This window comes from Anas acuta, chromosome 5 (assembly GCF_963932015.1).
Source record: "Anas acuta chromosome 5, bAnaAcu1.1, whole genome shotgun sequence".
Taxonomy (NCBI): domain Eukaryota; kingdom Metazoa; phylum Chordata; class Aves; order Anseriformes; family Anatidae; genus Anas; species Anas acuta.
Window position 1 is genome coordinate 60,400,140 of NC_088983.1, and position 13,222 is coordinate 60,413,361.

Sequence of the window (13,222 nt, forward strand, 5' to 3'; positions counted from 1 at the left end):
CCCTTCAGATCCGGCCCCTCCTGTGCAGAGCAGCTTCACAGACAGAAGCAACCTCGAAGTCTGATGAGCTTGCTCGGGGCCTTCTCTGGCCACGTTTTGAGCATTTCCAAGGAGGGAGATTCCACAGCCTCGCTAGGCAACCTCCTCCAGTGTCTGACTGCTCTCATTGTGGGCAAAAATCGCCCTGCTCTCTAATTCCTTGGTGCAAGGCATTAGCCATCTGTTGTATGGATTGTTTTGAACGGTATTGCTTATTCTTTATGAGTCCTGTGAGGCAAAACATTTAAATTCTCACTTTTCAGATTCAAATAAAGCCCTGTGTTCCGCAGAACTGCCTGTGGTGCTGCTTCTCTCCTCCTAGCCAAGTGCTGCGTACTGAACTTGCAGGTTTGCAGGAAGTTTTGGCCTGGTATGTGTCTTTGTCCGTGAAATTGCTAACTGTGCTTTCTCTAGGAACATATCTGTGCTTCTCTTTCTGTGCTCTTCCCCTTCAAAATGGAAAACTCCTCCAAAATGCAGCTGCTCAAACACTGAAGAGGTGTTTGCTTTCTGGCTGAAACCTTTATCATTAGCAAGTAGTATTTAGCCTATTACTAATGAACTTGCTCTGTAATTACAGCAACAGAACCGATTCCTATTCCAAAGGCCTGGAGAATTTATTTCATGGGAAATAACAGAAGATTTGTAAAAGTACGAGGCTGGTATAATGGATAACTTCATTTCCCAAATGGCCCCGGAGCACTTCTGGAATAGAGTCCTTTTTCTTAGTCGTAATTACAGAGTTATTAATGACTAAAAGCCTGCAGATGAAAACTTGTTGACAGTTTGTCAGCCTCTGGAGAATGAAGCTGACAAAGTGCTTTCACTCTTAGGGCTGACAGTGTAATTGCGTTTCTGGTTGTACTCCTAGCCTGCGTATCAAAGGTTAAACAGACTGCTCCGGTCCTGATTTGAAAGGAAGTGCTTTCGGCTTAAAACTGCTTGGACTGTGTGATGAAAAGGGAACTTTGTTGTTACTGTTACCGTTTATTTATTAATTTCTTTGAAAACAGCTGCAAGTCCATATTCCTTTCTTGGGATGTATTCCCAGACCTAGAATACAAACCGAGGTTGAAGTGCTGCCTCTTCAGAAAACCATGCTTCTCCATCCTCTCGGGAGAAAAAGACCGTGGCTGCTTTGTAGGTATTTGCACAGGCAGATTGGAAGAGGGGTGAAAGGTTTCCAGTACAGACAGCATCCTCTGCCGCTCGTGGTTTGCACGAGACTTTGTGAGAGCAAGTATCAGTAAGGACTGAGAGAAGACTCAACTGCATCTTTTTTTAATCCAGGCATGTCCCGAGCTATTGACATTTGAATGTTATGTTTGCGTGAGCTGTGTGATTTTCAGCTGTCCTGTGTGCTGTAGAAAGGCTGTAACCTTTTGGGAATTTATTTTGAAACCCGAGAATACCTAAGGAAGTATATACCCTATTCTCTTTCTGGGTGGACATCCTGCTGTGCTGGACCACCAGGTCAAATCTGTAAGACCTGAAATAGCTGGTCATTACAGGAGTCCAAACTTTAAAATAGAAGAACAGAGAAGTATTTATTTCTGAATCTTTGAGGTATAAATCACTCAACAGCCTTATTTTTTATAGTTTTGTTTCATTGTTTTTGGTAACATTTTGCTGCATTTGATGGGAAGTCTACTTTGGGATATTGTTCACCTAAACATTGTTAACTACTAGCATGGAAATTCAGAACATTAAATAAGTGAAGTGCCTCATTACTTGCTCAGTCTAAGGCTCCCTAGCAGTGAGTCAGTCACAGTCTTTGTAATTAGGAATTAAGATCTTAAATATCATATTTCTTTAAGATTTGTAATTTGTATATGGCCCTGCTTTGGGAGGTGGAAAGACAACCTGAAATAAACTTTCTTCACTCCACATTTTGGCATTATATGAGTACAGTTATACAGGTAGATAAAGTAATTGCCTTTAATGGACAGTAATAATTTATAAAGGGTGTTAAAACAGATAGTAGTCTGAGGGGGGGGAAGGTTGATTAAAAAACAATTTTAATTCAACTCAGCTGCAATACTAAGTTATGTTGCTTTATATAGGCTGTGTATCTAAACAGTTAAAGTTAAACATAATCTTATGTGTAGAGGTACAAAGAAAAAGCACTGATGATATACTAAGGAGGAAAACAACATTTAATAAATGGCTTCCACAAAACATCTCTCAGTGATCTCATTAAATATTTACAAATCGTGTGGGACTGTGAACTGTCCAGCAGCATTTTAACTTATTTGACCAGTTTGCTGGGTGAAATTTACAGAAATATGAATCCATAATTTATGTTGTGTAGATTTTATGTTAGTGTCTAAATAACACAGTAATAGTTGGGTATAAATAATCATAAATTCAAGTGTGTCTCCCTAGCTAGGCTTTGTAACTAGTTTACTTTTAAAACATTAACCTCCTTAATAATTAAAAGGTGTAGTATGCCACTGGCAGTCAACAAGAATGCAGCAAGAAGCTTGAAAAGTACCTAAGAGATACATTAGAGTGGCAGAAGCTAAACGTCAATATAAAACATTCCGCCTTTTTAGGTATCATTGGTATATTTTACTGAGTTTAGCACTTCAATATTAATTTTTTTTTCTTATTTTTTCTTTTTGTTTTCCTTTCAGCCATAATCAGCAGACCACGTCATTTAGACATCCTGTGACAGGACAGGTTTCTCCAGAAAATATTGAATTTATTTTGCATGAAGAGTAAGTAGTTCTATACCTATGGCAAGAGATCTAAAATGATAACACATTTAATCACGGTGGTTTAGTAGTTTGACAATTCTGCTGGTACTGTAGCAAAAATGTCATACAGCTTGATGCTTAAAAATGTAATTCTCATGGAGATAGTAGCGTGGTTTTGAGTCTAGCACTGTTCCGCATAAGGGCTGGAGAGGAAAACTCTACCAGTTCTTTATTTAAAGAAAAAGAAAAGAGAGGCATTTAAATAGGATGTTTACATAAACTGTCATTGTTTATGTGTCACATGTAACAAAGCTTTCACATGTCTTTCCAGGAAACTGAAAGGTTTGTACTGAAACTGAAATATACGGAAATATCACTATTTTATGTTGTAATTCATTGCGTTTCTTACGTTTTAGTTTTTCTATGTTGATTGTGTCTTGGGGCTGTTTTTTATTCAAAAATTTTTGTTCATTCATTCTTCAATTTATTCTAAAGCAATAAAATCACCTATATTTCCAATGTATTTCCTACTTCTGTCATCCATGCTGCATGTTAGGTTGGAATAGGTAGGAGATCCTGGAATCCCTCCTGTAACTGGATGGCTGGGTATCCCTTCAGTGCTACGTCACTTCTAAAACTACCCCAAAAAGCAAGAGGCAGAGGACAACACCAGATCTCTTTCCCTGTTCCCCCTTCATCTTACAACACTGCTTCAGCAGCCTCCAGCCCTCACGTGCCCCTCTTCACACATGACAGGGCTCAGACACCATGTTGCAACACCCTGCACGTGGTGGTTTGTATGGTTGCCCTCATGATTTTGAGCGCTTTATATTTCAAATTACGTGGCATTTTAATCCGTTTTGCATTTAATTTAAAGCAGTATTGTATTAAGGGTGGTGAGGTGGTATTGAATCCACAGGCCTAGAGAAGGGCCTCATGAGGCTCCCAGGAGATTGAGCCTTTTGTGGCAGTGCCTTCTGCTGTGGGCCTGGAGAGGAAAGAAGAGCACGACGGTACAGCTTTCTGCTCAGGGCTTCTGATACAGCCCTGAGAAGAGCCTGGTTTAATGGTTTTTAAAAAAAACCAAGCACTATACAAGCTTCTCTCCCAAAAGCCCAAAGCAAATCCAAGAGCCAATCCTATGTTAAGGCCCATGCTAAGAACCAGCACAAGGTAGGATGATGGCCACGTTTTGCTGTGATTAGGTGTAAAGAGCATGGAAATGCTGCTGAGCCAGAGGTTCAGCACTGAACACCCCCCCATGTTCAGTGATATGTGTGTGGCTTGCTGCTTGGGTGGGGGGTGGCTCGTTACAGGCATGCACATGAGCTGTTCCCAGTCATTTAGCGAGGAGAACAGGAGCAAATCTCCAAAGCAATACAGACAACAGCCACTGTCCATCTGTGTTCTGGCTTCCAGCCATTAATAGATCTTTAATCTGCTGGACGGTTTCAATCAGATTTAGGATGGAGAAAATTCATACACATGTCAAGGGAAATAGGTGTTTGGACAGAAGTCCTTGGAGTGCTTCCCCGAGTTAAACACACTTCATTGGGTTGTTTCTGGTTTTGTAATCATGGTAGCAGAAAAAATGCTGTAAGAATTGAAAAACTAACTGGCTGATGGCACGTGGCTTTATTGATCTTCTGTATCTATCAGAAGCATTTTTAGAAGAGAAATTGAGGTGTTTATTGGGAGGGCAAACAGATGAGCAGGCATAACTTGTCACCTGCAGACTCCAATTACTCATACTGAGATGATATCAGAAGCGAAAAAAAATAATCTTGCAATGCAGTAGAATTACTAGAGACACGTGGGTTTTATTCCAAGTGAAGAGGGAATGGCTGGAGGGATATAGAGGGGGGTGTTTGTAGTAACTGCTCAGGAAACAGTCTTTGCAAGAACATTGTTCTGAGCTTTGTTATTGACCCGAAGTACAAACAGAATGTTTTGAACATTAGATATTTTTAATACACCAGTTAAAATTGCTCAAAGGATAGCATTAAGTGCCTGAGGTGCTCTGATTTCCTTAGTTTTGTACTTCTGCTTGCAGCAGTGTAGGTTCTATACAGACGTGTTTGTTGCCATCACATCTGAGTTTCTGGCAGATGACACTGTTGACATAGGTGGATGTCTCTGCTGAAAGCAAGGGAGCTGTCAGCACCTCCCGGTCTTTAGATGTAGGAATTGCAGTGGGGCTGTGTGACGCTTTTTGTTCTTTTCTGTCAGGCATCCAGGACTTGTACGGAATCCGTGTTGTAGGTTGTATGTTCATTTGGCATCAGTTTGGTAGATCGTATCCTGTAATGAAATGAATTTCACAAACAGGACGCAGTTGAAAAAGGTAGTCCCTGGGTTTGCATGATCTGTGGAAACTGCTTCCATTGTAAGATCCTTTGGACCAAGAATACTCTTTTTCAGTCAAGCATTCTGTCTGAAGGAGCAGCTCTCTTAAGGGTTTCTTCTACATCAATTTCTTCTTCAGTGCTGTTGTGACGTGATTTATTACTTAAAGGTTGATTTTAATTTCAGATTAGGGTCAAAGCCAGGAGCTGATGGGACTAGTGGGGAGACCTAGGCACAAGCTTGTTCAAGCTGCAACAAACACATCTGTTAAGAGGACGCATTTAACATCAGGAAAGTAATTTACAGTAATCTAGAGATGATGAATGTATGGCCTGTTCAGGCCATTTCTTACCCGGGAAGCAATGTACTGGGAAAAAGATTCGAAAAGAAGAGTTTTGGGAAACGGTGAATGATTTCATCCTAATGTACTTATGATCGGTTATGAACCAGAAACCCTTGCCTCACTTGATCAAATGAGATTAAAAAAGCCCAGAAAGCCATCTGTACCTTGGGCTGCCCCAAAAGCAGTGTGGCCAGCGGGGCGAGGGAGGGGATTCTGCCCCTCTGCTCTGCTCCTGTGGGACCCCACCTGGAGCCCTGCATTCAGCTCTGGGGTTTAGTTTTCTATCGTTTTTCTATAAATAGCAGTTCTGAACTGTATGCAGGAAGGAATAAGCAGGCACTTATAGGGACGTATATAGTTGCATCTGTTGCTAAACACTAGTAGTTGTGTATTAGAAATGTTACAGTATCTTTGTGATAGCGTTATGCTTGCAAATGAGAAAACAGCACATTAAAAAGGATAAAACTTCAACCTAAATGTAGAAATACAGAAAATACGTTCTGTATTTAATGCAATTACTGTTAGCCTTTTTTGCCTCTTTTTTGTGCACCTGATAAAGCCTGTGGATTATCTCTGGAGAGAGAGACATCCTATTTTTTCTATTGCATATGGTTACTATAGCAGCAAAAATATCAGGTGGATAGGCAGGAGGAAACCTAAGCAGCCCCAAAATAAACATCTGGCATGTTTACGTGTATAGAAATACAAAGACAGTTAATTTTTATCTAACTGAATAGGAGATTTAGTAGTATGAGAGCTAGATGAACATGATGTTATTTTGTTCCAACAAAATAAACTTTTTAAGTCGTTGGTACGAACGTGGATCTTTTTAGTCGACTAATCTTTATGATCCTTTAGAGAAAAGGAATTGCTTCTCTCATGAGTATCGCATTTTTGATACGGACTACTGGTGTAAAATCCTTTTTATCCTTTTTTTTTTTTTTTTTTAAATAAACTAAATATTGGCCACGTGATTCTTTTAGGTAGTAAAATGTGTTTTCTTTAGACATCCCAGCATGGCTTAAGTAGAGCAGGGAGTTGCTAGACAGGAGATATATTATGTCGAGAGTTACTTTCAAGTATTTCAGAAAGATTTACAAGGGACTGGAGCACCGAATGCACGCGCTGCCATTTTGTGTGTGTATGCACGCCCCTGGGGGAAGCAGCAAGAAAACTGTCCAGAACACAGAGAAAACCCAGCGCTCTGAAGACAAAATGCAGTATCTTGAATAACAAACATTATGAAACGTATTTGGTAATAGTGATTCTGACCTAATGCTTCTGAATGCAGAGGGTTAATGCTTTATTTGCTTATTGGTGAAGATGAATCTGTAAATACTGTTAAGATGGTCTTAACTCCATTAAGCATGCTGGGCTGTTGCAGGTAATTTGGATATTCTCCGTTTTTTTCTTTGCAATTTAAAACAGACTGAGAATATCAATTAGCTATTAAGAGACTTGAGCTTGAGTTTGGTTTAATGCAAATCTGTTACAGGATTTTATAAGTGAAATGTTGCGTTTGAATATTTTAAATTCATTGTCAATGCTGTTTTGTGTTTTCTGTTACATCTCAGATACAAAAAGGTCGGATCAACAGTGTTTGCTACCAAAGGCTTTGTTTTAGGGGAATTATAATGTTTTTGTTTTTTTTTCCTGTTTCAGTCGACTTAATGTTCCTTGTGCTGGCTATGTGAGTTCTTCCATGGCAACAACCTTGCTCTTTTATTGTTTATTTATTTTTTAATTCTGTTCTTTTTCCAGTTGAAGTTCATCGTTAATCTTGGTACTGCTAACAAATGAGAGCTTTGTTTATTGACAGTGATTGTTTTCAGTGAGAAGTGGAAGAGAAATCATCAAATAGCAAAATTATCAGTTCTTTGAAATTGTGCACTTGTTGTCCTGTATTGCACCGCAGTTTTCTGGTAGTGCTAGTGATTTTCTGATAAATCTCATTAAATGTGTAAAGCTTGTCTTTGTAGTTCTGAACCTTGTTCTGTTACTCCTTTTTTTTTTTTTTTTTATATCTACACAAAGCTTGACCTACAGTAAAACAGCATCTTGTTGAACAGTGGGCATATTTCAATTTGAGTTTATCTACTCTGATTTGTAATTAAAGGCATTCCTCTGGGGTAGTTTTTTTTCCATATTAATGTTTTTTATTGCAAAAATTAATTCCTAATGTGTTAAAACTTTAGTTTTTATTCTTCGTTGTTCTCTTTCCTGAGACAATTGGTGTGCTCTCTCTCTCTATGAAATAGCTACTCTATAAAATGAAGAAACATCATCTATGCAGATTTACATTTACACACATTAAGTGACTCTCCTACCCAATAGCTTGTGGGGTGGGAATTGTAGAGAATCTAGAGGAGATACTAGGAAAAGGCAAGTACCTTGCTTTTGCAAGAAAAATGCAGACAGTGTAGCTTCGTGTTTACTACCTGTTCTGAAAGTTTATAGAGCAGGTGATAAGAAGACTGGCTGATAACAGAAAGCGTGGTCAGGCTGCATTATATGTGGGAGCTGTCTTAATCCACTCCTTGCTGTGATTGGGGATTCCTAAAGCTGGTAAATGCTAAAATAGGGAGCCTGGTCCCTAGGAGGTAAGACAGATTGGCTCAAACTGAGGTGATGCAGCTATCACAAATTGGGGACTGGTCTGGGACTTGTGGGACTTGCTGTGGTTTGTTCTCGTATCTGGGACCTGAATTTACGTACAAAAGCTAGAAAGAGAGAATTTAGGCCAGGTAAGTGATGCGTAAGGGAAATGGGATTAAAGTTGTGGTATTGCTTCCTGGCAAGCTTAATTTAAACTGTGGTCACAAATGGAAAAATGTGCTTCCTCTGACATAACTCTAAATGCTTTTGGAGAGGTAACTGCTCAGGTTTCAACTGAGAGAGAGCAGTGGTGGCAAGCACCTCGTCCTCCTCAGTTAAGCCATGCATTGGTCTGCTACAGCCAGCAACCTCTCTGGTCTTCTGAGCGAGACCACTCCCAGTTACTGGTCTGTGCCACATTCAGAATTGGGTGGAATTTTAGTGGCAGCAGCAAGAATGCTCGGTGTGGTTTGGATCATGTTTTGGTTTGGTTTAGTTTTGTTCATTTGTTTTATTTGACATAAATGCTTCAGCAACTTACTGAAAGGCAAAAAGGAGTTGATTTGTTAACAGTGTTTTTGGGTGTGATTGTATCGATACCTCCTAATTGATCTGATGTTTCTCAAAGGTAATTTACTAAACAGCTCTTAATGATTTTTGAAAATACCACCTGTTGATTTAATTCACAAGCTTGGCTGCTGAGAATTACGCTAACAGTCCGCATGTGCAATTCCCCAAAAGTCTGTACTTGCATTTGTCCTCTCGTTCCTCCATCTGGGCAGCTGTACTGAACTCTTACTTGTTGAACAGGTTCCTACAGTAGGATTCATCTCACTGTGATTTAAATGGGTATCTCTATCTGAGCTACTTATCTCGATTTCTTGTATCCTCGTATGACTTGGAGGCTATTTCTAACAATATCTGCCATGAGTTGAATCATTTCCCTTAAAAGATGTTCTTATTTTAACAATTCATATTGTAGTGTGGCTTGTATTTTGGGCAGAATGGAAGGTCAAACATCAGGGTATCCACACTTTTAGTTTAAACAATAAATCTGTAATTGCAAAGTGTGCTGACTCCTAGCCCTCCCTTCCCACTACTGTCTCTTCCACACGTCTGTGGCCAAACCTCTAGACTGGGCACAGTTCAGTTTCTGTGCAGGAGCATTACCTCCTGAGTGCTCTTTGTTGTATCTCGATTCTCTGTTGGGTTTGCAATTTGGGAGGTTTCTGCCTCCCGATACATTGGCAAAGACTAATTACCAGATGTCACTGACAGAATCTGCTTGAAAAATACCTGAAATCAAAAGAGTAGGGGTAATGCAATGGAAGTGGGAAATGGGAAATGTTTGCCTTGTGTTTGACTAGCCCGTCATTCATTTGCTCACTGTGAGTCTTAAATATAAAAAGGCAAAGCTCAGTGTTCAAAAACCGATGTGCTTTAGAGTATCTGTTTGTTTTTGTTTTCTAGACTAAATTCACCTATGTCCAAGCAACAAATAAACCAAAGACCTTCAAGCATGGTCAGCGAATCATCCACTGCAGTAACGATGTCTGCTGTTGATACAAAGCCTGGTTCTAAGGTAAGGGAAACAGACTGTTGTTTGAACCTGATGAACTTCTCTTGCTTTAAGGCCAATGCTGTTTTAGTGTTGATTTTAATCGCTCCATGAATTAAACCAGAAGACTAGGACTTAACAAGGTACTTGTGCATTTGAGTTTACTGTTTTTATGCTCACTGTCTTTTTTTTTTTTTTTAATGCCAGCATTAGAGAGAAAAGGTTCATTTTTTCACTCTTAAAAATTGATTAACTTAATGGGGACCTGGTACTCTGCTTAGAGATGAGGAATTTTTCCAGTGATGCAGTTGGCTTTAACTTATTTTTAATCACACTTTTGCCAGTAAGAGTGCACCCTTGTCACCTGCTCCTGCTGCTTTCCTTTGTCATGTAATTGCACTGATCTAATCAGGCTTTGCAAAACACAGAGAACGGTAATGATGATGACTGGATACAACTTAGAGGCCCACCCATGAGAAAGAACTAATTCACAGGAAACATGAGAACTGCACAGCTAAATGTGATAGTAATGCTCTTTCCATCACAACTTGGAGAATATCCAGAATCTCCTCCCAAAACTTCAGCTGATCTCTTTCTGGTCTCTGCTGTTATGTTGTTTGCTGTCCAGCAGAACTGTGCCAGTGTGTGCTCCTGCCAGGCTGCTAGATGTGACATTCTTTTAAATACTCTGCAGCTTTAGACTTCAAGTAGACATCTCAGAGAGGACTTGCTTGTACTTTCCTTCTCCACCAAATTTGTTTATATGAGATCCATCCAGCTGTGGACCCTTGATAAATACTTTACTGGAGTTTTAATTAGGATAGAGATCCATAGTCTTTCTCATATACACTTTGGTTCATCACTGCATGTGTTTCCAAGCTTGAAAACACTCCCCATGTTCTGTAGAGTCAGAAAGAGATCTGTTAAATTCCTTCACAAGCTACCATATCAGAATTTATTCAAGTTAACCAGCACCAAGAACTGTAAAGTGAATAACCGGTGTCTTCCATCTTGATGTTGTTTTGTAGCATTCCAAGAGTAGATTTTAAGAACCTTTCCTCTATTTTCTAAATGTTTTCTTCCATGAATTCTATAATCATTCTTTCTGAAGAGCGAGTTCCCAGACACAGATCTGGGAGACAAGCATGAAGCCTGAGGTACATTCTGTTTGTTGTGGCAAGTTCCCGCAGCTACCCATAGCTAGTTATTACCTTGCATGAAATGCTTTCACTGTTTTGTCCTGCAAATGCTATCACAAAACTGACACTGTGTAGGTGTAGGGTTGGAATCCTGGCCAAATTCAAACTGATTTTTATAGAGAGCTATGTGCACTGGAATTGTACCAAATCTGAAAGTGTAGGAGCAGGTACAGGGCTTTCAGCTTGATTCTTCTGCAAAAAGCTGACAGCTAACAATTGGTGTGTTTGGGGTGGAGAGAGAAGGTAGGCTGCCAGCTGCATGATAGATTTGTCATTCTCGGTTCAAGATGAAAGAACCAAAGCCTGCTGGCTTGCTTGCTGCAGTATTCAAGTCTGAACTTGGACTGAATAAAACTTCTGAAATAAGAAGTGATTGTTTGGAAAGAGAATTTCACAGGCACTCTCCAACAGTGTCAGTTGCACGCTGCACAAGGAAAGGAGAGCATTGGAAACAAAACAAACAAAACCGCTACCAACTAAAACTAAGGCTTCTGCTTATTAACCTCTCATTCTGTTTTACTGATATACATAGAAATCAATTATCCCTCATTTTCCAAGACACCTAAGATGGGCAGTTGCCGAAATGTGCGTAGATTCTTGGGGTGGGCCTCACCACTTACGTGCTGGCACTGTCTGAATAAGTCGTCTCAAGACTGCATTTAGACCGCTGCAGTCATTACAGATGGGGATTTTCACCCATTATGAACCATGTTAAAAGTCATTCATACTGATTATGAATAAAGGATGTGGAGAAATAATGGTCTGGTTCAGTTCGAGAATAATTTGGAATTTAGTCTTTCTAAAGCATCTAACAGTGTGAATGGAAGCTTGCAAATGTTACTGTGTTCCCCTGTACTTTGATCCCTTCCAACTGAAATATTCTGTTCTGTATATCACTGGAGTGTTGTATGATGATGTGTCCTGTCGTCTGGTCCAGACGTTGCCTGACAGGCAGAAGCAGTACACTCAGGTATCTTTATGATACCATCCCTTGCATGTGACAGATGTGTTCATTTTCCAGAGCTGCTGTTTGTCTGCAGCTGAGGCAACATCACAACTGGTCGATTCCCTGACCTGTTGAGAGATGAGAACAAATGAGGCACTGCAGGGACGTGGTGGGAGGGAGACAGGGCCTGGATCCGGACAGCTCCTCCCTTGCAGGGATCGGGTGCAGCTGTAAGGGTGGTTTGTGCCCCTCAGGTTCCTGAAGCAGTTGCAGTAGCAAACTGTGCTGAGGCTGGAAAAGAATAGGCAGATCAGTTATGAGGTTCTTGCTGTTTTTTTTTTCACAGACTAGTAGGCTTTCCCGTCTTGTTTTTGAACTCATTTTGCCACTGTGAGTCAAAACCAAGGTTGCAGTAATGCAAACCATTATGCAGCCCTCATGTTTGCCACTTACTGCCATCTAGGTCTCTTCCTTAGCAGTCACGCTGCATCTTCTCCTTTTGTTTGCAGGGTCAAAGTCCAAGCATGTTATTAAACTGCTGATGTTATTTGAATTTAAACAGGAAAAACAAATGAACAAAAAACGAGCAACAAAGAGCAAGATTAGGATTCATGCATACAAAGTTCTGTGTGTGTAAGACTTGAGCCACGTTGCAGAGAGAGACTTGCATGTAGTGCACTCAGAAATACTTGCCAAGTGTGATCAAACTGCAGCAGTTCTGCCTTTCAGACTCGAGCCACACCAGCCTAGCACTGATATGTTGATGAGAGTGGGAAATTGACTTTGCTGTGTTGTAAATATTATTGTCTATTTACTTGCCCTTGAGAATGCTATAAATGCTTTGTTACTGTGTAATGAATTACTGCAGTGAAGTTATTTAAAACCTGAAGTGTGTGTCAGCGCAGTTTCAAAAACACTGCTTTGTTCTACTTCCTTACAGGTAGTGAAGACTGGGAGCAAAGTTCATAGCTTTGGAAAGAGGGAGCAAGCTATCAGAAGGAACCCCAATGTTCCTGTTATAGTAAGAGGCTGGCTACACAAACAGGTAAGTATGTGATCATCTGTTTGCGTCCATATGCAATCATCAAGTAGAAGCTAGCACCTTTCAGACCACTGAAAAAGCAGAAGCTGGAATGGTGGTGGTGGTGGGAACACTCCTGGGCTTCTGTACTGAGGGGCTTGTGCTCAGCAAGTACCAGAACTAAGATTTACATGCAGGTTTGATTCAGAAGAGGAAACAAGGATAAACGGACACAGTTATCCTGGTTAAATGCCGAGGCTGTAACTTTGTTGTCCAATTCCGGTTATTCTGCCTGTTTTATCCCACCTGCTTGTTGCTGTGCTGATTTCAGCCTCCCTCAGAACACACCACTAACCTGAGGTTGGCTACGAAGGTCACCAGTTTGCTCACACCCTTATACCCTAGATCAAAGGCTCAATTCCAACCCATTTGCATTTTGTTCTCCAGAAGCAGGAGGGAGAAGATGAAGGGAGAGA

At 40.3% G+C, this 13,222-nt stretch overlaps 1 protein-coding gene across 14 annotated transcripts in view; it reads left to right on the forward strand.

Moving 5' to 3' along the window:
• PLEKHA7 (pleckstrin homology domain containing A7) overlaps positions 1-13,222 on the forward strand; it is a 132,514-nt gene that overhangs the window by 70,508 nt on the left and 48,784 nt on the right. For 10 of the 14 annotated variants that reach the window (XM_068685176.1, XM_068685188.1, XM_068685183.1 and 7 more), the window contains 3 exons: positions 2,676-2,759; positions 9,493-9,604; positions 12,666-12,770. In XM_068685176.1, the coding sequence (XP_068541277.1) occupies positions 2,676-2,759; positions 9,493-9,604; positions 12,666-12,770 (301 nt within the window). The remainder of the gene's footprint in view (positions 1-2,675; positions 2,760-9,492; positions 9,605-12,665; positions 12,771-13,222) is intronic. The other 4 variants (XM_068685178.1, XM_068685184.1, XM_068685180.1 and 1 more) reach the window with 1 other exon arrangement.